The sequence below is a fragment of the Macaca fascicularis genome, chromosome 16, assembly GCF_037993035.2.
Source record: "Macaca fascicularis isolate 582-1 chromosome 16, T2T-MFA8v1.1".
Lineage (NCBI taxonomy): Eukaryota > Metazoa > Chordata > Mammalia > Primates > Cercopithecidae > Macaca > Macaca fascicularis.
Window position 1 is genome coordinate 12,951,620 of NC_088390.1, and position 25,157 is coordinate 12,976,776.

Sequence of the window (25,157 nt, forward strand, 5' to 3'; positions counted from 1 at the left end):
CTTTATTTACTTACTAAAGACGTTTTGAAAACGAACGCTATCATCTAATCATTTACCATCGACTGGCCCTGTTCATACAGCAATTTCTATTTGGAAAAAGTTGATTTGATCGATCACATGCCCTTGGAAAATAGGGGTGTCTACAAAAGACCTACCCTGGCTTAGACTCTTTAAGGGAAAAAAGGAAAAAGAATCTCAACCATTTTAAGATCATCGATGGTTTATAAAATTTTCAATGCTTAGTTATTTAAAGAAAATTTAATTAAAATATATTTAGGAAGTATAAAGTTTGCTAATATGCTCAAAGAACTTTAAAAAATGACCAAAGATCATCCTGGCTAATACAGTGAAACCCCGTCTCTACTAAAAACACAATGAGCCGGGCGTGGTGCTGGGCGCCTGTAGTCCCAGCTACTCGGGAGGCTGAGGCAGGAGAATGGTGTGAACCTGGGAGGCGGAGCTTGCAGTGAGCCGAGATCGCGCCACACTCCAGCCTGGGCGACAGAGTAAGACTCCGTCTCAAAAAAAAAAAAAAAAAAAAAAAAACAAAACAAAAAAAGGAGAAAGACCAAAGATATATAAACATTATTGTAATTAATAGGCTAAAAAAAATAAAAAAACTGTCTCTGCCTTAAATGCAGCCTTGCTGCTTTGTTCAGTGACTTCTTGGATGGCATCAGAGAAGTCCTCCTTGCTTGACTCTAGTCCAAATAAATGTCTTTTTGGATGAGGCCAGAACTCCCAGGTAGCAGGTTAAGGAAGATATTGCAAGAGTTAAGAGGTGCTGTAGAGATTATTCAGCTCCGCAGTTCCTAAAGTGTATTCACGTGGTGTTCATCCACACCACAGTTATGAATTAGCTGTTACGTGAAATATGTTTTCATATTTTTAGAGATGGGGAAATGACAGGTTAACTAAAATTAAGCCATTTTATTTATTGCAGAACTTTTCAGAGCCTTTAATACTGTAGTAGGACTCTGTTAATGGAAATTATTGTATTCAGTGTTTCCCTAACTCATTTGTTCACGGAACCTTTTTTTTATTTTTTCAGAGCTTCTTATGAATCTATTTTTTCACGGGACGCTTTTTGGGAAATGCTGTGGTGACCTAACATTCTGATGTATAACACTGATGGCAATCAAGATTTTTGTGGGTGGTGTTGATTGTTCTCCTGAAACTCATAAGTAGAACAGTGCACAATTTCAAGATCAGTTTGCCCAGGCTCTGTTTTGCTTTCAGTCTCTTGTATACAAAAAGTTTAAAAAGATATGACTTGTACCCAGACGTCATCTACACAGCGCCTGTCATCCTGTGGAATGACTCATCCCTTGAAAATGGTGGATAGTGCTTTTTACCTTGGTAATGAATAATGATCCTTGTTTCATTTACAAAGGTGAGACCTAAAAGACCTGCCTTCCTAAAAATAGTATCACCTATGAGGCCACTGCCTTTCCTTGAAGGTTGGCTTCCATGGGTCAGGCCTTCACTAATGCTGTACTGAAGTGCTTCAGGGATAGTGAAGGAGGGAGGTCTCAGAGGAGTGGAAATTGGGCTAAGTGACCTCTGTTGCTCCTTCCAACTCAACAGTCATGAGTCTTTTCCCCAGTCAGTGAAACCTGTTCTAGAAGCTTCTTAAATCCTTTTGATCATTAAATGAGTTTATGACCTTACATTTTTAAGAAAAATTTAAGCAGAATTTGTTTCTAGCACAAATCTTTTTCCTTCAAAGAAGAGAGCTTATTCCTCTCTTATCAGCTATGTAGCTACAGTACTTGTATTGGTAATTTTACTGTATTGTTTTTATTTCAATAGGTTTTTGGGGAACGGGTGGTGTTTGGTTACATGAATAAGTTCTTTAGTGGTGATTTCTGAGATTTTGGTGCACCCATCAACCGAGCAGTGTACACTACCCAGTGCGTAGTCTTTTATTCCTCACCCACCTCCCACCCTTTCCCCCAAGTCCCCAAAGTCCTTTGTATCCTTCTTATGCCTTTGTATCCTCATAGCTTAGCTCCCACTTATGAGTGAGAATATATGATGTTTGGTTTTCCATTCCTGAGTCACTTCACTTAGAATAATGGTCTACAATTTCATCCACGTTGCTGGGAATGCCATTATTTCATTCCTTTTTAAGGCTGAGTAGTATTCCATGTTGTATATCACATTTTCTTTATTCACTCATTGATCAGTGGGCATTTGGTCCGGTTCCATATTTTTGCAGTTGCAAATTGGGCTGCTATAAATTTGCATGTGCAAGTATCTTTTTCGTATAATGACTTCTTTTCCTCTGAGTAGATATCCAGGAGTGGGATTGCTTATTGGTGATTTTAATTTGCATGTAGTTGATGTATGAGTACTTGCTGTAGCTAGCTGTTAGGATACCCTACAACTCAGCACTTGTTTTTAAGCAAAAAGTAGTAAAAACTTTAAAGAAATGTTACAGTTAAAATTATATATGTATGTATATAAATACGGTTAAAATATAAATATATATATATACACACACAAAGGGTTTGGGGCACTCATCCCTCATGCAGTTGAAAATTTATGTGTAGGTCTTGACTCCCTGAAAACTTTACTAATAGACTACTGTTTACCTGAAGTCTTACTGATAACATATATAGTCAATTAATACATATTTTGTATGTTATATGTGTTATATACTGTATTCTTATAATAAAACTGGAGAAAATATTAAGACAATCATAAAGAAGAGAAAATATAGAGAGGGGTTGGTCTTGCTGTCTCAGGTGTGGCAGAGGTGGAAGAAAATCCATCTATAAATGAACTCATGTTGTCTGAGGGCATGTGTGTCTGTGTGTGTGTGTGTGTTGTGTGCACATATATAGATACACCCCATAATATACAGATTCTAATGAATATTTCTTTTTGTTTTTCATCTTGTAGGAATCATTTATGTAATATGCTTAAATACTGAGTACTTTGTTTTTGTTAATTTTCCTATTTACTATTTTATGCATAGATTCCATATGCTTGTATATATATTATGAAACATGTTAAGAAGAAAGCTATGGACCTGTACACAAATTTAGAACCAAAACATTACCGATTCTATTGAAGCCACGTGTATTTCCTTCCCAAACCCAGTCTCTTTCTGTTTTTCAGAGATAACCATCATTAAAAATTTTGTATTTATAATTCTCTTGCTTTCTTTTCACTTTATTACATATACATTTATCCTTTCCCAATAAGGTGTTTAATGGTGTTTGCTTCTGAGCTTTATGAAAATGGTTATCATAATTTAAGTAGTCTTTTTGTTATTTTTTTCCAATCAACATTGTACCTCTAAGAGTCACTCATGTTGTCTGGGTAAACTTTATTTTATTGCTCTTTATTACCATATGATATGGCATTATGTGAATATATTCCAATTTCTTTATTCTCCTCTTGATGGCCATTTTTTGGATGCTGGTCCACTTACTAGTGATAGTGAAATCAACTTAATGAGTATGGTGGAAAAGATTAGCGTGCATCAGATGTAGAGGAAATATTGTTCTGTTAAAAGGTGTTTCATTTGGGTACTTAGTTTCATTGTCAAATATACAAAATAATGACATTGTTTTCTACAATGCTTTTAACAAGTTATCCTTCTAATAGTGGGTTCTCATTACTCCATATCTCCACCAGTTGGAATTGTCAGACTTCTACATTTTTACCAAAATAGTAGATATAAAATGGTAACGCTTTGTGGTTTTAATTTGTATATTCCTCATTACTAATGAAGTTGACCAAGCTTTTATATATCAGTAATCGTTACAATTTCCTCCTTTAAAAAGTGTTAATCTTTAGCTCATTTTCTTTAGAGTTGATTTTTTTTTTTTGCCGTTATATTTTCTTATATATGTCTTTTTTCTAGTGTCTTTCTTTTTATTGTTTTTTCAACCACCATGACAATTAATTTTAATGTAAATATGTCTTTTAATCGTTTCTCTTATGGTTAGTGTTTCTTATTTTTATTTTCTGTGATGTCATTCAATGGTCTAAAGTATAAGATATTCTATATTTTTTTCCCTAGGCGTTTTAATGTCTCACCTTTTACATTTACATCTTTAATTCATTGGTGTTTGACTTTTGTGTGGAAACCCTATTTCTTTATTTTTTCTCATATGGACAAACAGTTGACGCAGCACTACCAATTAAATAAGTCATGTCTCCTCTCCCTCTCCCCCAATCTTAGATAACACTCTTTTTATCTGTCATTTTTTTCCATTTTTGTGGGTTTGTTCCTGAACACTCTCTTCTGTTTCAGTGACCGATGCAAACATTTATATAATGCTTTCTTAATTACTGTGACTTCAGTAAGTTTCAGTATGTGGTCACTGAAGCTCCCTCAACTTATTCTACTTAAGGATAATCGTAGTTTTTCTTAAGCCTTTGCATTTTATTTATTTATCATACACATTTTATTTATTTATCTTGTTGTTGTTTGTTTGTTTTGAGACAGAATATCTCTCTGTTGCCCACGCTGGAGTACAGTGGTATGATCATAACTCACTGTAGCCTTGTACGCCTGGGCTCAAGAGATCTTCCTGCCTCAGCCTCTTGAGCAGCTGGGACTATAGGCGTGCATCTCCACACCCAGTTATGTTTTCATTTTTTGTAAGACAACGTCTCACTATGTTGTCTAGGCTGGTCTTGACCTCTTGGCCTTCGGTGATCCTCCTGCCTCAGCCTCCCAAAGTGCCAGGATTATGGTCCTGTGCCAAACCTTCCAGATAAATTTTAGATTCTACTTGTTAAATTATTTTTTTTAATTCTTATTGAGATATTTAATTGAAGCTGCACTGCTGTGAAGAGAACTGACATGTTTTCAAAATTAATTCTTCCCATTCATATATACGCTGTGTATCTCCCTTTACCTGGCTTCATTCATGTCTTTTACTAATTTTAAAATTTTTCCCTATAAAGACATTGCTCATCTTTTGTTAAACTTATTTCAAATTTCTTTGCTGTATGGAATGAGTTTTTAAATTAGACTTTTGAGTATGTACTGGTTATATTAATTTTGTTATATTGATCTTGTATCTAGCCATCTTTCTCAAGTTTTATTATTTATAATAATTTCGATAGATTACTTTGGATTATCTTTGTGAACAAACATATAATCTTCAAATGTCAGTATAGGTTCTTCCTTTTTAGTTTTAAAATCTTCTATTTTAGTTGCTTACTGGGCTGGGTAGACAGTAATAGTAGGAATCCTTGCCTTACTCGTGATTATAAAGAGTATGGTTTTATTTTTTTATTTTATATTTTATTTTATTTTATTTTAGTGTATATTTTATTTTATTTTATTCACCCTCTCTCCAAGGGCATGTTTTTAACGTTTCCAGTAAGAATAATGTTTTATAGGTGCTTTTTAAAAATTAAGCTAAGGATTTTCCCTGTTATATTTTTCATTAACAGACATTGAGTTTTATTAAATACTTTGTCTGCATTTTTGAGATAGTCTTATTTTGCCCTTTAATTTGTTCATGTGATGAATTATACTTGCAGGTTGCAACCATTCTTACATTCTCTAGTAATTAATCAAACTTTTTCATAAGGTGCTAATTTTTTTTAGGACTTTTGTGTCATTAATACATGAGGACGGTCTATAATTTTCTTTATACTGTCCTTTTCTAACTGTGGTATCCAGTTATGCTTGTCTCTCAGAATGAGTTGCACTGTGTTACTTCTTTTTCTATTCTTTTTCGTAATAGTATATTAGGCATATTAAGAATTTATATTCTTTGTATAGGTTTAGAAAGAAATATTTCTTGAAAATTTACCTGTAGAACATCTTGGTCTACTGTTTTCTTTTTGGAATGATGTTTAATTACTGGTTTAATTTCTTTGATATTTATAGAACGATTCAGACTTCCTCTGTATTCTTTAGTAAATTTTGTCTTGCTTTTGTTTTTCTAAATGGTCATTTTGTCTAAGTTTTTTTTTTTTTTTTTTTAAAGTTTATCACAAATGTAACCTTTCAAATCTCTGGAGCTTTTCTGTTTTTATTTCCTGTTATTATTTACCTGTTTCTTTTTCATTTTTTTTCTGAGTAAATCTTGTAGAAGCTTGCCATTTTGTTAGTTTTTTTTTTTCAAAGAATTAACCGATATGATTTTTTCTATATTACTAGTTTCTTCTTTTTATGGTTTTTTCTTCTAATTTCTTGAAGTTTATTCTGCTTACAGTTATACTTCTTAAATATTTTGAGCCTCTCTAAGAAATTGAATTTCTGTATTTTTTTCTAAATATCATTTTGCTACCAAACAAATTTGATAGACAGTATTTTCATTGTCTTTCAACTCTAAATATTTTAAATTCCTAACAGTAATTCTTTTTGACCTGTTATCTATTTAGAAGTGCTTAAAAGATCCAAATTTGTTTACTGTTAATTTAAACTTGTTATTTATTTGAATTTAAATTACACTGGGGTCACAGAACGTCATCTTGGTGACTTCTGTCCTTTGATATTTGTTGAGATGTGCTTTACAGGTTTATAAGTAGTTAATCTTTGGAAATAAATTATTGTGTGCATAAATCAATCTAATAAATCTTGTTATCTTATCCTTTTCAAATCCTCTATGTCCACTTTATTTCTGCCTTACTTCTCTAACTGAAAAAGGAATAATGACATCTGTTGTGGTAAAATTTCCAGGGCTTCCCTGAGCTTCTGTCAGTTTGATTTTTATATTGTGTGATTCTTATCAGGTACCACCAAGTTCAGAATTCTCGTAACTTCTTGATGAGTTAAACTTTTCTAACATTATATTGCTGTCCTCTGTCTTTCATAATGTTTTTTCTCCCTCAAAGTCTATTAGATTAATTTGAAATAGCCTGGTATGTGTTTTTATTTCTCTTTTGATCTCCCTGATTGATTGTGTTTTAGATACAACTTTTTAGATTGTTTGTGTTTTAGATGCAACTTTTTATTGTTAGCACAGAGCTAGATTTTTTATATCTAAGCTGAACATCTTTTGCTTTTAACTAGAATATTTAGTTTACTTATGTTTTGTGATATTTTTGAGTTTGTGTTTACTCTTTCACTTTGTGCTTTCTATTTTTTCTATATTGCTTTATGCAGCACCATTTTTAATTTTGTTTTCAATCATTAAGTTTTTATTGTTTGTTACTTTAGAAGATATATACTCTATTTCCACTCTTTCAGTGGTGTCCTTGTAATGTTTATTGTATTTTAGTTTAACGAAATCTGTGCTAAGAGCTTAGAACACTTAACTTCAACCATTTCACCTTCTTGATTCACATATTGTCTTGTATCTCAGTTCCATCTTCAGAGTTTCTTTTTTTACTTTTAAAATTTACATGAAATAAAATTTACTTTTTTGGTAGACTCTTATTTGTTTTAACATAGGCATAGATTTATGTAACCTCCACCACAAACGAATTACAGAACAATTCTGTTACCTCAGAAAGTTCCCTCATGCAGCATCTTTGCAGGCAAACCCTCCCCACCCCCATCTACATCACCCACTGCGCTGCTTTCCATCCCTATGGTTTAGCTTTTCCAGGGTGCCTTATAAATGGAATCATTCAGTACATATGCAGCCTTTGGGGATTGGCTTTTTACACTGGGCATAATGGTTTGACATCTATCCATGTTGTAGCATGTATCAATGGTCCATTCCTCTATCTTGCTAAGCTTTTTTTGTTGTTGTTGTTTGTTTTTTGTTTTTTTTTGAGACGGAGTTTCACTGTGTCGCCCAGGCTGGAGTGCAATGGCACAATCTCAGCTCACTGCAACCTCTGCCTCCTGGGTTCAAGCGATTCTTCTGCCTCACCCTCCCGAGTAGCTGAGACTAGACATGTGCCACCATGCCCAGCTAATTTTTGTATTTTTAGTAGAGATGGGGTTTCACCATATTGTCCAGGCTGGTCTCGAACTCCTGACCTCGTGATCTGCCCACCTCGGCCTCCCAGAGTGCTGGGATTACAGGCATGAGCCATCGCGCCCAGCACCTGCTGAGCATATTCTGTCATATACGCCTATTCTCTAGTTTATCCATTCACCTGTTGAAGGGCATTTGAGTTGCTTCCAGATTTTTAGTATTACAAATAAAGCTCTGTGAACATTCACAAAGTAGGGGTGTGTGTGTGGGTGTGTGTGTAAAATAAATGTTCTTTTCTCTAGAGTGGCTTTGCTGGGTCATATGGCAAGTGTATGTTCAAGTTTATGACAAATTGCCAAAGTGTTTTCTACATTGGCTGTACCATTTTGCTGTGCCCAACTCCCAGCAATGTGTGAGAGTTCCAGTTATTCCATATTGTCCAGAACTTGAAGTGTGTGTGTGTGTGTGTGTTTGTTGTCACTCAAATACTAGTATCTCATTTTCTCTTAATTTGCATTGTCTTAGGGGCTAATAATGTTGAACCATCTTTTCTTGTGCTTATTTTCCACTTATCTGTCTTCACTGGTAAAGTTTGTATTCAGATTTCTAGCCCATTTTAAATAGGATTTTTTTTTATTGTTAAGTTTCAGAGTTCTTTGCATGTTCTGTATACAATTCTTATATATGTGAGTTACAAATAATTTATCTCTCTTTCTGAGCTGTCTTTTCCATCTTTTAACAGTGTCTTTCACAGTACAAAAGCTTTTAGTTTTAAAGAATTCTAATGTATCATGTTTTTTCTATTGTGAATCATGATTTTGATGTCTTAACAATCCATTGTCTAAACCAAGGTCGCAGATATTTTCTTCTGTTTCCTGTAAATATTTTATAACTTTTTTATGGAAGTGTATGATCTATTATAAATTAATTTTTGTAAATGATGTACAAATGGGCCAGCGTTCATAGTTTTGCCTATTTATGTGTTCTGTCGCAATTTGGTAGACTATCCTTCCTCCATTGAATTGTGCCTTTTTCAGAGATCCCTGATTATATCTGTCTAGGTCTGTTTTGTATATTCTTTATTCTGTTCCACTGATGTGGGTTTCTTTCTTTTTCCCAAGACCATATTCTCTTGATTGATTACTTAATTTTATACTAAATCTTAAAATTGGATCATGTGAGTCCTACTTTTCTTTCTAGAAAACTTTATTTCATTTGTATTGTCATATCAATTTTAGAACCAATTTGTCTATAACTATAATCTTGTTAAGATTTTGATTGGGATTGCATTTAATCTGTGATCAGTTTGGGGAGAATTGATAACTTTGACATGTACAAATACCACGGACATGCTTTTTCTCTCTATTTAGATCTGCTTTTATTTATTTCATATGCATTTTGTACCTTTCTGCCTACAAATTCTGTACTTTTTAATGGATTAACACCTAAGTGTTTTTAAAGAAACTGCCAGTGGTATATTTTATTTCAGTATTCATGTGTTCATTATTAGTAAGTACAATTTATTTTTATGTGTTTATCTCATGTCATGCAATCTTGCAGAAACCATTTATTAGTTTTTGTAGGTTCCTTGGCATTTTCTACATAGACTATTTTATCATCTGCAAATAGAGACATTTTTATTTGTCCCTCTCATATCTACATGCTTTTTATCTTTTCTTGTCTTATTACACTAAGTTAAACTTTCAGGACCATGATGAATGAGTGGTAAGAGCAAATGCACTTGGCTTGATTCCTGTTTTGGAGGAAAGCATGTAGTCTTTCAAAAGTATAGATTTTTTCGTAGATGTTATTTATCGAGTTGAGGAAGTTTCCCTCTACCCCTGGTTTTCTGAGACTTTTTTTTTTTTTTTGCCAGGAATGGATTTTGAATCTTGTCAAATGCTTTTTCTACATCAATTGCTATGATCATGTGGTTTTTCTTCCTTGATCTTTTAATACAGTGAGTGGATTACACTGATTGATATTTGAATGTTGAACCAACTTTCTGTCCTTGGAATAAACCCCACTTGTTTTGTTATTCATAATGGTGAATTAGTCATAATGGTGAAAAATTATTTTTATACATGGCTGAATTCTATTTGCATTGACTGATAGATTGATTGACTGATTGACAGGGCCTTGCTCTGCTCTCCAGGCTGGAGTACAAAGGAGTGATCATGGCTCACATGGAACCTTGACCTCCTGGTCTCCAGCGATCCTCCCACCTCAGCCACCCTAGTAGCTAGGACTGCAGGCATGTAGTGCCACGCCTGGCTAATTTTTTCTCTCTCTCCTTTTGTTTTTGTAAAGTTGAGGTTTTATTATGTTATGCTGGCTGGTCTCAAACTCCTATCCTCAAGTGATCCTCCACCTTGGTCTCCCGAAATGTTGGGATTACAGACGTGAGTCACCATGCCCAGCCTATTTACTTTTATTTTGTTAAGGACTTTTACAGCCATATTCATGGAGTGATATTGGTCTATAATTAGTTTTTGTCATGTTTTGATATCAAAGTAATATTAGATTCATAAAATGTATTAAGAAGCGTTCTTTCATTTTCTGGAAGAGATTGTTTAGAATAGGTGATATTTCTTTTTAAAACATTTGGTAGAATTATCTAGTGAAACCTTCTGTGCCTAAAGATTTTTGCAGGGAAGTTTTTAAAGTACAAATTCAAATTTTTATAGCCATAGAGAATATTCAAATGATCTATTTCATATTATGTATATTGCGGTCATTTTGTTTTTGTTTTTTTTAGGAATTAGTCCATTTCATCGAAGTTGTCAAATTTGTGTGTGTAGGTTTTTTCAAAGGCATCCTTTTGATTTCTACAGGGTATGTAGTGATATTCCCTGCTTCATTCCTATTGTTGATAATGTTCTTTTCAATCTTGCTAGAGATTTTTAAAACTTTATTGATCTTTTCAAAGAACCAGCTCTTTAATCGAGTTTCTTTAGTTTTTTTTTGTTGTTGTTCTTGTTAAAGTCATTATTTTCTTCCCTTATGCTTATAATTTCCTTCCTTCTGCTTGCTTTGGACTTCATTTGGTCTTTTTTCTAGGTTGTTGGAGTAGGATCTTTTATTGACTTGGGACTGTTCTTCTTTTCTAATGTATAGATTTAATGGTATAATTTTTTTTCCAGCACAACTTTGGTTGTGCCCAACATTTTTATATGTTATGTTTTTATTTCATTCAGTTTAATTTTTAAACATCTTCCTTGAGACCCTCCATGGATTATTTAAAAGTTGTTTAGTTTCCACGTATTTGAAAATTTTCTTCTTATCCTGCTGTTACTGATTTCTCATTTGACTCCATTGTGGCCACAGAACAAACTGCATGTGACTTGCATTCTTTCAAATTAGTTGAGGTTTGTTTTGTAGTTCCAGATGTTGTCTATCTTAGTATATGTTCCGTGAAACTGGAAAAGAACATGTATTTTGCTCATGTTGGGTGGAGTGTCCTGTAGATATCAATTAGATCTTATTGGTTAATGGAGGTGTTGTATTTTTTGTATATTGTTGCTGATTTTTAAAATTTAGTTCTATTAATTGTTGAGAGAGAAGGTGTTGAAGTTTCCAACTATAGTTGTGTATTTGTCTATTTCTCCATTTCATTGTATCAGTTTTTTGCTTCATATATTTTATAACTCTGTTTTTTGGTGGATATACATTTGGGATTGTTGTGTCTTAGGGCTTGACCTTTTTATCATTATTTCATGCTCCTCTTTATCTCTGGTAATTTTCTTTGTTCTGAAATTGTCTTTATCTGACATTAATGTAGATACTTCTGCCTTTTTGGATTAAAGCTTCCATTATGTCTTTTCCAATTTTTTATTTTCATGCTGCTGGTATAATTTATTTGAAATTAGATTCTTGTAGACACCATATTTTAAAATCCATTCTTCTAGTTCTTATCTTTTAATTGGTATATTTAGGCTGTTCACATTTAATGTAATTATAGACATGTTAAACATAAATCTGCCATTTTTGTTTATTTTTTTGTTTTCTGTTCTTTCTGTTTTTCATTTCTTGCTTTTATTTTTCTTGTATTTGTATGAGTTAATTTATCATTTTTGAGAATTTCATTGATGTATTTCTTGTGTTTGTCTTGTTCCATTTCGTGCTCTAACAGAATGCCACAGTCTGAGTAATTTATAATAAACTGAAATTTTATTTTCTCAGAGTTCTGGAGGCTGGGAAGTCCAACAACAAGGGGCTAGCATCTGGTGAAGGCCTTCTTCAAACATTATAACATGGCAGAAGGGAACACATGGATGAGAGAGCAAGAGGGGACCAACCTTGTCCTTTTATAAGAAACCCACTTCTGTGATAATGAACCCACTCCCACAATAACAGCATTAATCTGAACACTTCCCATTAGATCCCACTTCTCAGCACCACTGCATTGGGAATCCAGTTTCCAACACAGGAACTTCAGGAGACACATTCAACTTATAGCATTCTGCCTCTGACCCCCAAAATTCATGTCCTTCTACCATGAAAAACACATTTGCTCCATCCCAATAGCCCCAGAATCTTAACTGGTTCCAAAACCACCTCAAAAGTCCAGAATCTCATCTAGATCAGATATTGGTGAGATTCAAGGCACAATTCATCCTGAGGCAAACTTCTTTTAGCTGTGAGCTTGTGAAATCAAAACAAGTTATCTACTTTAAAAAACCGTGGAGGGAAAGGCATGGGATAAATGTTCCTATCTCAAAAGGCAGAAATAGGCAAGAAGAAAGGGATAACTGGTTCCAAGTCCAGTACCCAATAGGGAAAATGTTAAATCTTAAAGCTGGAGAATGTTTTTTTACCCCATGTATACCTTTTGAGCACATGGGTGGAGGTTTTGACCTCAAAGCCTTGAGCAGTCCTGTTTTCACGTTTTTGCTGGGCTCAACCTGTGCGAGCTCTTCCAGGCTGGGGCTATGTTCTGGTAGCTCTACAGTTCTGGGGTTTGGGGGCAGCCCTGTCCCCATGTCTCCACTAGTGGGTACACTTTGCAGTGGCTTTGACCCCACAGTTCTGCTGGGCATCACCCTAATAGGGTCTCTCGGTAGTGGTTCCACTCTTGTGACATGTCTCTTGTGACTTGTCTCTGCCTGGATCCCTAGGCTGTCTGATACATCCTTTGAAATCTAGGTGGATGTAACATTGTGCCCGGGCTCCAAAAATTTATACCTCCACAGCTTATGAACTCTGTGCACCAGCAGAGTTAGCACTATATGGATACCACCAAGCTTACCACTTATGCTCTCTCGAGAGCAGCAGCCCAGACTGCACTTGGGGTTACTTGAATCACAGCTGGTATAACCAAGGAGCACTGCACGGGAATGCAGGGAGCAGAGTACCTGGGCAGTGAACCCGTGGAAGGCATCTTGAGCTAGTCTAATGAAAACATTCTGCCCTCCTAGAGCTCCCTGTAATGGGAGGAACAGCCTCAAAGATCTCTGAAATATCTTGCAGGTCATTCTGTCATTGCCTTGATGAATAGCACCTGGCTTCCTTCTATCCACGCTAAGCCCTTTCTCAAAGGGGACACTTGGGACGTTTTTGTGTTCCAAATGGTTACGTTCTGCTTCTCTTTTAATCATAAATTCCACCTTTAAATATTTTCTCTCCTCTTGCATCTTACTGTATGCAGTTAAAGGAAGCCATGCAGATTCTTCAATATTTTGCTTAGAAATTTCTTCCACCAGATATCCTAGTTCATCACTCTTAAGTTCCGTCTTCATTAAAACCCTTGGGGATGGACATAGTTCAGTCAAGTTCTGTATAACTTTGTAAAAAGGATGGCCTTTACTTCAGTTTCTAATAAGATATTTTTCATTCTCATATAGACCTCATCAGAGTGGTCTTTACTGTCCATATTTTTACCCACATTGTGGTCATTAATATCTAAGTAACCTCTAAGAAGTTTTACCCTTCATACAGCTCTTCTCTTCTGAGCCCTCACCAGAATCACCCTTAACTCTTTGTTCACAGCAATGCAGGCTTTTTCTAACCCGCTTTTCCAGACTCTTCTAGTCTGTGTCCACTATCTAGTTCCAAAGCTTTTTCCACATTTTCAGGTATTTGTTATAGTGGTACCTCACTCTCTGGTACCAATTTTCTTTGTGCTGCCATAAGCGAATACCATGGTCTCTAATTTGTAATAAAACAGAAATTTATTGGCCACAGTTCTGGAGGCTGGGAAGTTTGAGATGGAGGAGCTAGCGTCTGGCAAGGTCCTTCTTGCTACATTATAACATGATTGAAGTCATCACATGGGCAGGAGAGAGCAAGAGGGAGCTCACCTTGTCCTTTTGTAAGAAACCCACCCTCATGATAATGAACACACTACCACAATGACAGTATTAATTCATTGAGGGTTGTGTCCCCGTGACCCATATACCTCCCATTAGGCTCCACCTTTCAGCACCGCTGCTTTAGAGATCAAGGTTTCATCATAGGAACTTTGTGGAACACATCCAAACCATAGCAGTATTGTTGAGGTGGCTGTAGATGTTACATACCATATACATAACTTACCATAGTCTACTACTGTCATCATTTTACCAGTTTGAGTGATAGCTTCCCCAGTTCTGGTATTTAGAGTTTCCTTCTTTTATCATGTTTGGGTTTTTTTTTTTTTTTTTTTTTTTTTGAGATGGAGTCTCACTCTTGTCACCTAGGCTGGAGTGCAGTGGCATGATCTTGGCTCACTGCAACCTCTGCCTCCCAGGTTCAAGCAATTCTCCTGCCTCAGCCTCCCAAGTAGCTGGGATTACAGGCGCACACCACCACACCTGGCTAATTTTTTGTACTTTTAGCAGAGATGGGGTTTCACCATGTTGGCCAGGCTAGTCTCGAACTTCTGACTGCAGGTGATCCACCTGCCTCGGCCTCCCAAAGTGCTGGGATTACAGGTGTGAGCCACCGCGCCCAGACTTTAGGTTGATTTTAGATAACTTTCTTTAGCAATAGGAAGCCTGCCGATGATAAATTCTGTTAACTTTTGTATATCTGAGATTGTCTTGATTTCCCCTTCATTCCTGAAGCATATTTTCATTAGCTAAAGGGTTCTAGGTTGACAGTTTCTTTCTTTCAACCCTGGAAAAATGATGTGCCACTTTCTTTCAGTCTCCATTTTTCTTGAGAAATCTGCTGTCATTCTAATTGCTTTTCCTCCATTGTTAAGGTATCATTTCTTGCACCTTGGTTTCAAGATTTGTCTTTAGTTCTTAGAAGTTTGACCATGATGTGTCTTGGTGAGGATTTCTTTATGTTTATCCTCTTTGGGGTTTGTTCAGCTTTTCAAATATGTAGGTTTGTGTCTTTTGCCACATTTGGGGCATTTTTAGCCTTATTTCTTTTGAGTATTTTTTAGCCTATCTTTTTTTAACTTTTTTATCATGGCCAACTTAGTCTAATATAGCTACCATTTTTTCCCCTCTTCTTTTGGGACTCTGATGACATAAAATATTTGATCTTTTGTTATAGGCCCACAGGTCCCTGGGGCTTTTTTTGTTTGTTGATTTGTTTGGTCTATTTTTGCCGTGTTGTTCAGATTGGAAAATGTCTATTACGCTTCCTCTAGTTCACTGATTCTTTCATCTACCCCCTCCATTCTGCTGTTGAACCCATCAACTTTTTTTTTAATTAGATTGTTATATTTTTCAGATCTAAAATTTTTCTTTTTTATATCTTCTATTTTCTTTCTGAGACTTCCTATTTCTTTCATGCATGTTTATTACTACACATTGAAGCATTTTTTTTTTTTTTTTTTTGGAGACAGAGTCTCCCTCTGTAGCCCAGGCTGGAGTGCAGTGGCGCCATCTCGGCTCACTGCAGGCTTCGCCTCCTGGGTTCACGCCATTCTCCTGCCTCAGCCTCCTGAGTAGCTGGGACTACAGGCGCCCGCCACCACGCCCGGCTAATTTTTTATATTTTTAGTAGAGATGGAGTTTCACTGTGGTCTCGATCTCCTGACCTTGTGATCCGCCCACCTCAGCCTCCCAAAGTGCTGGGATTACAAGCATGAGCCACCACGCCCGGCCACATTGAAGCATTTTAATGATGAATACTTTAATTGGAATCTATTGTCTTTTTTTCTTTCAGTTTGAGTTTTTTTTTTTTTTTTCCCTTGTTCTTGGTGTGATGAGTAATTGAAGTCTGGATATTATGGCTATTATATTATGCGACTCTGGATCTCATTTAAACTGTGTCTTGGAGCTGGCTTCCTCTGATGCTGCTCTAGCAGGGGGGAGCAGGAGTCCTGCTTTGTTTCTGATGAGTTGGGGTAGAAGTCCAGGTTCTCCACTTGGCTGGCCTTCACTGACCCTTCAAAGATGGAGGTGCTCCTTGTTAATACTGGGTAGGTGTGGGAGTTCTGGTTCTCTACTGGGCCTCCACTGATACCTCAGTGGCTGGTGGCGGGGTGGTTATGAGTGTCTGATTGTTGCTCCCTACTTGGCTTTCACTAATACTGCAGAAGGGAGTGGCCTCATTACTGCTGGGCAATGGCAAGAGTCCTGTCTGTCCACTAGGACTCCTGTGACATCACCCCAATGGGAAGGCGAAGAGAAGCTTCATTATCACCACATGAGCGTGGGTGTCCAGGTGACCACGTGATTTCCACTGCTCCTGCAGCAGAGGAAGATGGACTTTGTCAGTTGCCTAGTAGTGATAGATGCTCCCACTCCCTAGGGATGGATGCTGTCTTTATGTGTCTCAGTGTTCTCTGATGCTCCCACACTGATGAGGGGCACGGGCTTGGGTGCTTGTTACAGCCTGGCAGGGGTAGAAGTCAGGGCTCCCTACTCAGCTTTTGTTGGCGTGGGTGGAATACGACACAATTCTTTTATGTGGTGTTGGCTGCAGTGAGCAGTTTTCTAAAAAGTGTCTGTCTTGCTCAGCTGTTCCTTTCTTGGTCCTTTGTCTACAGAGACCAGGCTTTTGTTGGGGTTTGTTTTGTCTGAGCCTGTTGGTGTTTTAGGTGTTGCTGTGGCTAGTTTCTTAAGCTCCAAGGCTGAGACATGTGAAGGACAACAGTTTTACCATGTTATTCTGAAGGTTCCCAGCCAGTATGCCTTCCTTCTCCTTTTCGGGGTCTTGTGTTTCTATACTATCGTAGGTTTTTCGTTGTGTGAGTGGGAAGAATTGCTACAATACATTCACTCCTTCTTCATGGAAGCAGAAGTCCTACTGCTTATTTTTTAATATGTCATTTGTTCTTTGATATTTTATACATGCATTGCAGTCTTTGATCATTGCAATAGTCGAAATTCTTTAGACTTCTCATATGTCGTTCCTTCTTTCTCTGTACTCTTAAATCTTGATGATTTGTTTTCATGTAAATTTGCTGTGTTTGCGTGTGAGAGAGAGAGTGTGTGTGTGCATGTTGTTAGAGAAAGTGAGAGTGAGAGAGAGAGCATTGAATTAGAATGCTCTGTTCCTGAGAGAATTAGCACTCTCCTCTAACATGAGGCAGGCGGTGCTAACGGGTTAGCTGGGTCCAATTCCTCCAATATCCAGGTTGTCTCAATGTAGAAGTTTCAGGTTCAAGCCCTCCACTTTCTTGTGGACCTAACACTTGGTTGCCAGACCATGGTGGTGGCATTTGCATTAGTTGCCAGGATTCAACACTGTCTCTGTGTTTGTTGTTAATTGATCCTTTCTCAGATTTCTGCTACATTAGCTTACTTATTTGGGGGAGGCCAAGGGTTGTGGCTGGAGAAACCTTAATTCTGATGCTTAAAATATGTATGTGTCTGGGAACAAAAGCATACATTTGTTGTCATGAATCCAGGTTCCAATCTATAGCGGGAAAGTCTTCAGGGCATCTGATTTGCTGTGTTTGCTGATATGTTGGTTTTTTAAGTTTCCTAGTAAATTCTGGTTTTATCTGTGCTCTTCTTAAATGTTTCTGCTACTCATGTCTCTGTTTTTCTGGTACCGCCTTAATTGAAGAGATTGGGGAGTAATTATGAGGCTCTGTTGTTAGTTTTCTTACTGATATATTTCTCAATGTTCTTTTTAGGGCTGAAAAGACGGAAGTTTTGAGTGAAGACCTTCTTCAGGTAAGGCGGCCATTGACACCGGCTCACAGATACCAGAGATATACGGGAAGCTGAGGCAGGAGAATTGCTTGAACCCAGGAGGTAGAGGTTGCAGCTAGCCAGGATCGCGCCACTACACTCCAGCCTGGCGACAGAGCGAGACTCCATCTCATTTAAAAAACAAAAAAAACAAAAAAAAAACCCAAAAAACTAAGCCATCCCCAATGCAGTTCAAACTGCTCTAGCTGCTCCTTACAAACTGTTGGGAGAAAAGTTTTTTTATCTTTTAGGACTGTACTTTGCATGATGAATACTGGTTTGGGTTAAGCTCTTTCAGGAGAGGTTTAAAGTCATTTCACCACGGTTAGCCCAAGGGTCCTGGAGTCTGTGATCCCTGCCCCTCCAGTTCTGCAGCTTTAAAAGTGATCTCTCATTGTGGTTTTGATTTGCATTTCTCTGATGGCCAGTGATGATGAGCATTTTTTCATGTGTCTGTTGGCCGCATAAATGTCTTCTTTTGAGACGTGTCTGTTCCTATCCTTTGCCCACTTTTTGATGGGGTTGTTTGATTTTTTCTTGTAAGTTTGTTTAAGTTCTTTGTTAGAATGGCAATCATTAAAAAGTCAAAGAAACAACAGGTGCTGGAGAGGATGTGGAGAAATAGGAACACTTTTACACTGTTGGTGGGACTGTAAACCAGTTCAACCATTGTGGAAAACAGTGTGGCGATTCCTCAAGGATCTAGAACTAGAAATACCATTTGACCCAGCCATCCCATGACTGGGTATATACCCAAAGGATTATAAATCATGCAGCTATAAAGACACATAGATGTATGTTAATTTAAAAAAGTAAAAGGAACTCGGCAAACTTAACCTCCGCCTGTTTACCAAAAACATCACCTCTAGCATTGCTAGTATTAGAGGCACTGCCTGCCCAGTGACACATGTTCAACGGCTGCGGTACCCTGACTGTGCAAAGGTAGCTTAATCACTTGTTCTTTAAATAGGGACTTGCATGAATGGCATCACGAGGGTTTAACTGTCTCTTACTTTCAACCAGTGAAATTGACCTGCCCATGAAGAGGCAGACATGAAATAATAAGACGAGAAGACCCTATGGAGCTTTAATTTACATACATCTATGTGTCTTTATAACATGTATGTTTATTATGGCACTATTCACAATAGCAAAGACTTGGAACCAACCCAAATGTCCGTCAATGATAGACTGGATTAAGAAAATGTAGCACATATACACCATGGAATACTATGCAGCCATAAAAAAGGATGAGTTCATGTCCTTTGTAGGGACGTGGATGAAGCTGGAAACCATCATTCTGAGCAACCTATCGCAAGAACAGAACCAAACACCGCATGTTCTCACTCATAGGTGGGAATTGAACAATGAGATCACTTGGACACAGGATGGGGAACATCACACACCAGGCCTGTCATGGGTTGGGGGGTGGGGGGAGGGATAGCTTTAGGAGATATACCTAGTGTAAATGACGAGTTAATGGGTGCAGCACACCAACATGGCACATGTATACATAGGTAACAAACCTGCGCATTGTGCACATGTACCCTAGAACTTAAAGTATAATAATAATAAAAAAAAGAAAGCTGCCTCTCCGGGAGTGCTTATCTTCATGGAAACATGAGTTGTGATTGTCCCCACCCACAATCCCTCCTCCCCTGACCTTGCGCTCTCTCAGTGGCACCACCCGCTCTTCTCTCTGCAGGTGGAGAAGCGTCTGGAGCTGGTGAAACAGGTGTCCCACAGCACGCACAAGAAGCTCACCGCATGTCTGCAGGGCCAGCAAGGGGCAGAGGCTGACAAGCGCTCCGTAAGTGCCCTCCCAGCCCCGGGGAGCTGAAATCTTGCCTACTGAGGACAACGGTCCTACTCCTGTGACCCCCCTGGATGTAGCTGTTTATGTAGCTGCTTACGTGCCTGAGAATTGACTCAGCAGCTCTAGCTGCCTGTTTTCTGTTTTCTGTGGACTGACAACCCTCCCTACTGTTCCCGCTCTTTAGCCCAGCCTGAAGCATCCCCTGCCCTCCCCAGGCAAGGTGAGGTCCTCTCCCTGTCCTCCCCAGATTGGAGCAACTGGGAAGACGGGCGTGCATGAGATCTCACCTCTAGGGAAGTTTTATCCTTGATGGATATCTGAACCCCGATTCAGCTCATTCATAGATTGCATTTGCCTCAATAGCATCTTAAGATCTCTTGGAAAAAAAGTATATTGTGGTTTTAGAGGTTACAAGTGACCTATAAAGGCCCTTGAAAATTGTTTTCGCTATAATGAGACACAATAAAAAGAGCCTGCTAAGTAAAGCTTCTCTAATGCCTTTGTCTATAAGCCACATTAGAAATAACAGGCATTGTATAATGCGATTCCATTTCAACAGTCCTGGGCATGAGCAGCCTCTGTAGGTTTACCTTCCTCTTGACCCCATGCCTCTCAGCCCCACCAAAGATTAAAAGATATTCTTAGACATTCACTTGGCTTTATTACAAGGGATATGCAATCTAGGCTTTCTTTCTTCTTCCTTGAGTTTATAATCTACACGATTGGTATCTTTTAGACTTTTTTCTTTTTTTTTGACTTGCGGTTATTGCTGACTTCCGCATCCCCTTGGTCCCCCGATACCCTCGGCTTATGTTAGCCTCATTTCTGTTGGACTGTCATGTAATGTGCCACAATACTTCTTCCCAGCAACTGCTGCAGTGCAAAAACCTGCTCTGCTTGCCCTACCAGTCATTTCTTTCTTTTTTCCAAGCCCTGGTTTCTTCTTTCTTAATATTCCCAGCAGGAATCATTTGTGTGTGTATAAATAAAACTTTCACAGCTCTGAAAAATATCTATAGAAATAATTCTGTACGTATCAGGAATTCAGCAAGGGGAACTGTCTGAAGGGAGAGTTTGCAAAACGACTTTGGGCATGAAACCCTTTTATCAAACCCATATCTAATGGGGGACTCCAGGAACGGTTCCGGATGGGGATGCTGGAGCCAAGCCTGCCTTTCATCTGTGTCCTTTTTTTGTTGTTGTTCCAAGAGGCACCATTTTTAAAATAACTGGTCCAAAGTACAGTATGTTTTGGTATCGAGAGTATCATCTGAATGTTACCACCAGAGGCTTGAATTTGGCCTTTGGTGTTGGTAAGCGGATTAGTACTAACATTATTTTTCTGGGATCAGATGAATTTACCTGGATTGGTGACGTTTTCACTGAATTGAGAATCCCCAGTAAGGGGACATTTGGGTCCCTGAGTGATCTGATGTATAGTTCGTGGATAGAACATTTGAGGTATGCCAAAGGCAGATCAGGAGATGATTGCCAAGGAGAGAGAGTTATTCATGCTTCCCAAGAGAAGGGGACAGGCCACATCACCCAGAGGGCCACAGGGGAAGCTCCAGGGTTGGTCAGGAGGTAAAAGAGAGGACCGTGGGCCAGAGCCTTTGTTGTGGTGTCTGCAGCAGATATAGGATTGATTAGTTTGAATTATTAAGGACTATTTCTAGTTGTCTGGGACCTGACCTCCCAGTCGGGTAATTAGGGCAGATGGACAGTGGCCTGGAGTATGAGAGCCCCTTAGAGGAGGTTGTTGAAATGTGAACTCTAGATTAAGCTTGCATTTAAAAAGCATTCTGTGGGTGAGTTGTTTACTATTTCTAGGAATTGCCTAGTCTGGGAGGGGCAGTCCCTTCAGGATCAGCAAGGGTCCAAGATGTTGTCAAAGCATCTGAATACAGAAAATAAAAAAAATGGTTAATAACTATACTGCTTCCTAGAGACTTGAGAAAAAGGCACATAATTGCCTCACTTAACAAAATGTCTGATGTAGCCAGTTCCAAGGTTTATTTAGCAGCTTTGGGTCAGCATCTATGTGACGCTTGGGCCTCCATTTACAACTGTAATGTGGCTGCTGCAGCTCCATGCATCACATCTTCACATAACCACATCACAGGCAGGAAGTGGGAGGGCGCTAAGACCATGAATTAATTTCATGTATGTTTCTCTAGCGGCAAGGGAGGCTGAGAAGGTGAATATGTATCCAAGATAAGTGGGTTTGCTGTGACTGGCCATGATTCACCAACTAGGACATACTCTATCTGGCTTCTTTTACTAGAGAAGACACACAGTGGTTGTTATCAGGCTCTGAAGGCTGCAGTCACGTGCATGCAGTGATAAACGTGTAAACTGGGAGAAGTCTGCAGTGGAAGTAGGTGCCCAAGCACTTATGGGTCAGTGATTTCACTCTATGGATTTTTTTTTTTCTTAAAGACAGAGTCTTGCTCTGTCGCCCAGACTGGAGTGCAGTGGCGCAATCTTGGCTCACTGCAACCTCCACCTCCCAGGTTCAAGTGATTTTCCTGCCTAACCCTACCGAGTAGCTGGGAACTACAGGTGCGTGCCACCATGCCCATCTAATTTTTGTATTTTTGGTAGAGACAAGGTTTCACCATGTTGGCCAGGATGGTCTTGATCTCTTGACCTCGTGATCTGCCCGCCTAGGCCTCCCAAAGTGCTGGGATTATAGATGTGAGCCACTGTGCCCAGCCTCACTGCATGGATTTTAAGTGCTTGATTTTGTCAATGATTTCTTATGCTGATCCATCTTTCCTTGTCATCATATGACTGAATAAACGGTCTGAAAGTCAAAGAGCCATTTAAAATATGAAACAATCAAAGAACTGTGGGAAAAAATTTCCAAACTCATTTTTTTTTCAGTTTTTCTCTAAACACATTAAGAGATGTGATAGGAAACATGATATTTATAAATCACCTCAAATAGTGAGATGCATATCCAGTTCTTTGTCATGATTAAGTAGAGAGATATGTCAAGATCGGAGCAATTGGTGAGAAGGAAAAGAAATAAAATGAAAAGGATCAGGTAAAGGGAAGGTGGGGTGGGAGGGAGGGAGTGAATGAACAGACGCTGTCTTGGGAGTTAAATGTTGTGAGAGGGTCCAGAGATGGACAATCACAGGGAGAGTGTGGGTCTTGGAATCTCAGGTTCAGAAGAGACTTTATGGGGATCCATGCAATATTCTGCTTTTTATTTGAGCACATGTAAGTTGCTACTTGAGCACATGTAAGTTGCTTTTTGTTATTTCTCTTTTAACAAGCTCAGTAGCTCTTTAGTTGTGTGTTCCAACTCCTAAACTTTTGTCATACCACTTTTAAAAGTTTTACCCTGAAAGCTGTGGCTGCCAGCCAGATGTGGATAGGCATACAAATGGGATTTTGTTGACGTTATCTCAGTGAACAGAGAGAACATTATTGTCTTGTGGGTACTGAGTACAACTGGATTCCTTATGTGGGATGAAGAATAGAAAGCATATGAATTACCTTTCCATGTTGCCATCTTTTTTTATTTTTATTTTTATTTTTTTTTTGAGATGGAGCCTTGCTCTGTCGCTCAGGCTGGAGTGCAGTAGCGCCATCTCGGCTCACTGCAATCTCCGCCTCCTGAGTTCAAGCGATTCTCCTGCCTCAGCCTCCCGAGTAGCTGCGATTACAGACGTCCACCTCCACACCCAGCTAATTTTTGTATTTTTAGTAGAGACAGGGTTTCACCATATTGGCCAAGCTGGTCTCGAACTCCTGACCTCGTGATCTGCCTACCTCAGCCTCCCAAAGTGTTGGGATTACAGGCGTGAGCCACCACGCCCGGCCTCCATGTTGCCATCTTTAGTCCTGGATAATAACTAGTTAGTTCCTAGGTTTCCAGGACTCTTAATATAATGAAGATGTTTAGTTTTTTGAAGTCCTTGCATTTCTCATTAGGAAGTCATGCCCAACAAATAAAGTGCTACCGTGTGAAAGTGTTTCTCCACCTTATTCAGCAAATATTTAGAAAGCACCAAGTCTGCCATGCAAGGCGGTGTGTATGCTAAGTGCTGAGTCAGCTGAGCAGGATTTCTGTGCTCCAGAAGCTCACCACCCAAGGGGAGACAGGCATCATACTCACAGTGCATTTGCTACTCAGACCATGTCTTAGTGCTGAGAAGAAGCGCTTGCTAGGAATTAAATAGTGGGAGGTTTCCGTGAGGAAGTGGCCGTTAAGGACAGGTAAAAGGTAGCAGCACCAAAAGGGGTAAACACACTTCTCAGACAGGGAGCAAGATGTGCCGGGTTCCGAGAGATAGGAAAAAGTTTAGCTGTAGTTTTATTTTTATTTTTATTTTTATTTCTTGAGACGAAGTTTCACTCTTGTTGCCTAGGCTGGAGTGCAATGGCACGATCTCGGCTCACTGCAACCTCCGCTTCTCGGGTTCAAGCAGTTCTCCTGCCTCAGCCTCCCAAGTAGCTGAGATTACAGGCATGTGCCACCACACCCAGCTAATTTTTGTATTTTTAGTAGAGACAGGGTTTCACCATGTTGACCAGGCTGGTATCGAACTCCTGACCTCAGGTGATCTACTCACCTCAGCCTCCCAAAGTGCTGGGATTACAGGTGTGAGCCACCACACCTGGCCAAGTTTGGCATTTTTGAGAAGAATAAAGGTGGCCAGAGTGACCAGACTGTAGAGAATGGGGAAGATGTGGCATGGGGCGGGACTGCAGAGGACGGGATCACGCCTTGTAGGGCATGGTGAGGGTTTGGACTTTATCCCTAAGAGTAGAGGAAAGCCAACATTTTAACAGGGAGAGACATGATCGGATTTGTTGAAAATTGTATGAATAAAGGACTCACGGGTGAGACCATGGCAGAAGTGAGGCCAGTTACACAGAGATGGGAACAATTTCAGTGAGATGCAATGAGGACCTGAAAAGGGAGAAAAATCAGTGTCCATGGTAGATCCTGGAGGTAGAGTATCAGGGCTTGATAACTGAGTGGATGTGGCCATATGAAGAGGAGAGAGGGGTTTCATGGTCTCTACCCCAAGTGACTGTTGAATCCATTGGAGCTGCTGAGATCACCTCGGGAGAAAATGCAGGTGAGAAGACAAATGGCTTTTGAATCAGGAACCCCAGGAACTGCAGCATTTCACACTCTACCAGGAGGAGGACCCAGCAAAGAGGGCAGAACAGTAGAGAATGGTACTGTAAATCCATGCACTTGCTCATCTAAATCCCAGACACCATTCTTTATTCTCTCCTTTCCATATGCCCCATGTCTAGGCTGTCAGTAAGCCCTGCTGACTCTTCCTCCAGAGAATTTCCATTTGGCTTCAACATTTACCACCCTAGTCTAAGCAGCTGTCAGTTCTTTCTGAACACAGTGACTCCTATCACGTCTTCCACCCT

At 38.8% G+C, this 25,157-nt stretch overlaps 1 protein-coding gene across 8 annotated transcripts in view; it reads left to right on the forward strand.

Annotated features, from left to right (window-relative positions):
- Positions 1-25,157, forward strand: part of ARHGAP44 (Rho GTPase activating protein 44) — a 203,354-nt gene that overhangs the window by 87,873 nt on the left and 90,324 nt on the right. For all 8 annotated transcript variants that reach the window (XM_005582936.5, XM_005582934.5, XM_065532790.2 and 5 more), the window contains exons 2-3: positions 17,875-17,914; positions 19,638-19,742. In XM_005582936.5, coding sequence (XP_005582993.1) covers positions 17,875-17,914; positions 19,638-19,742 — 145 coding nt within the window. The remainder of the gene's footprint in view (positions 1-17,874; positions 17,915-19,637; positions 19,743-25,157) is intronic.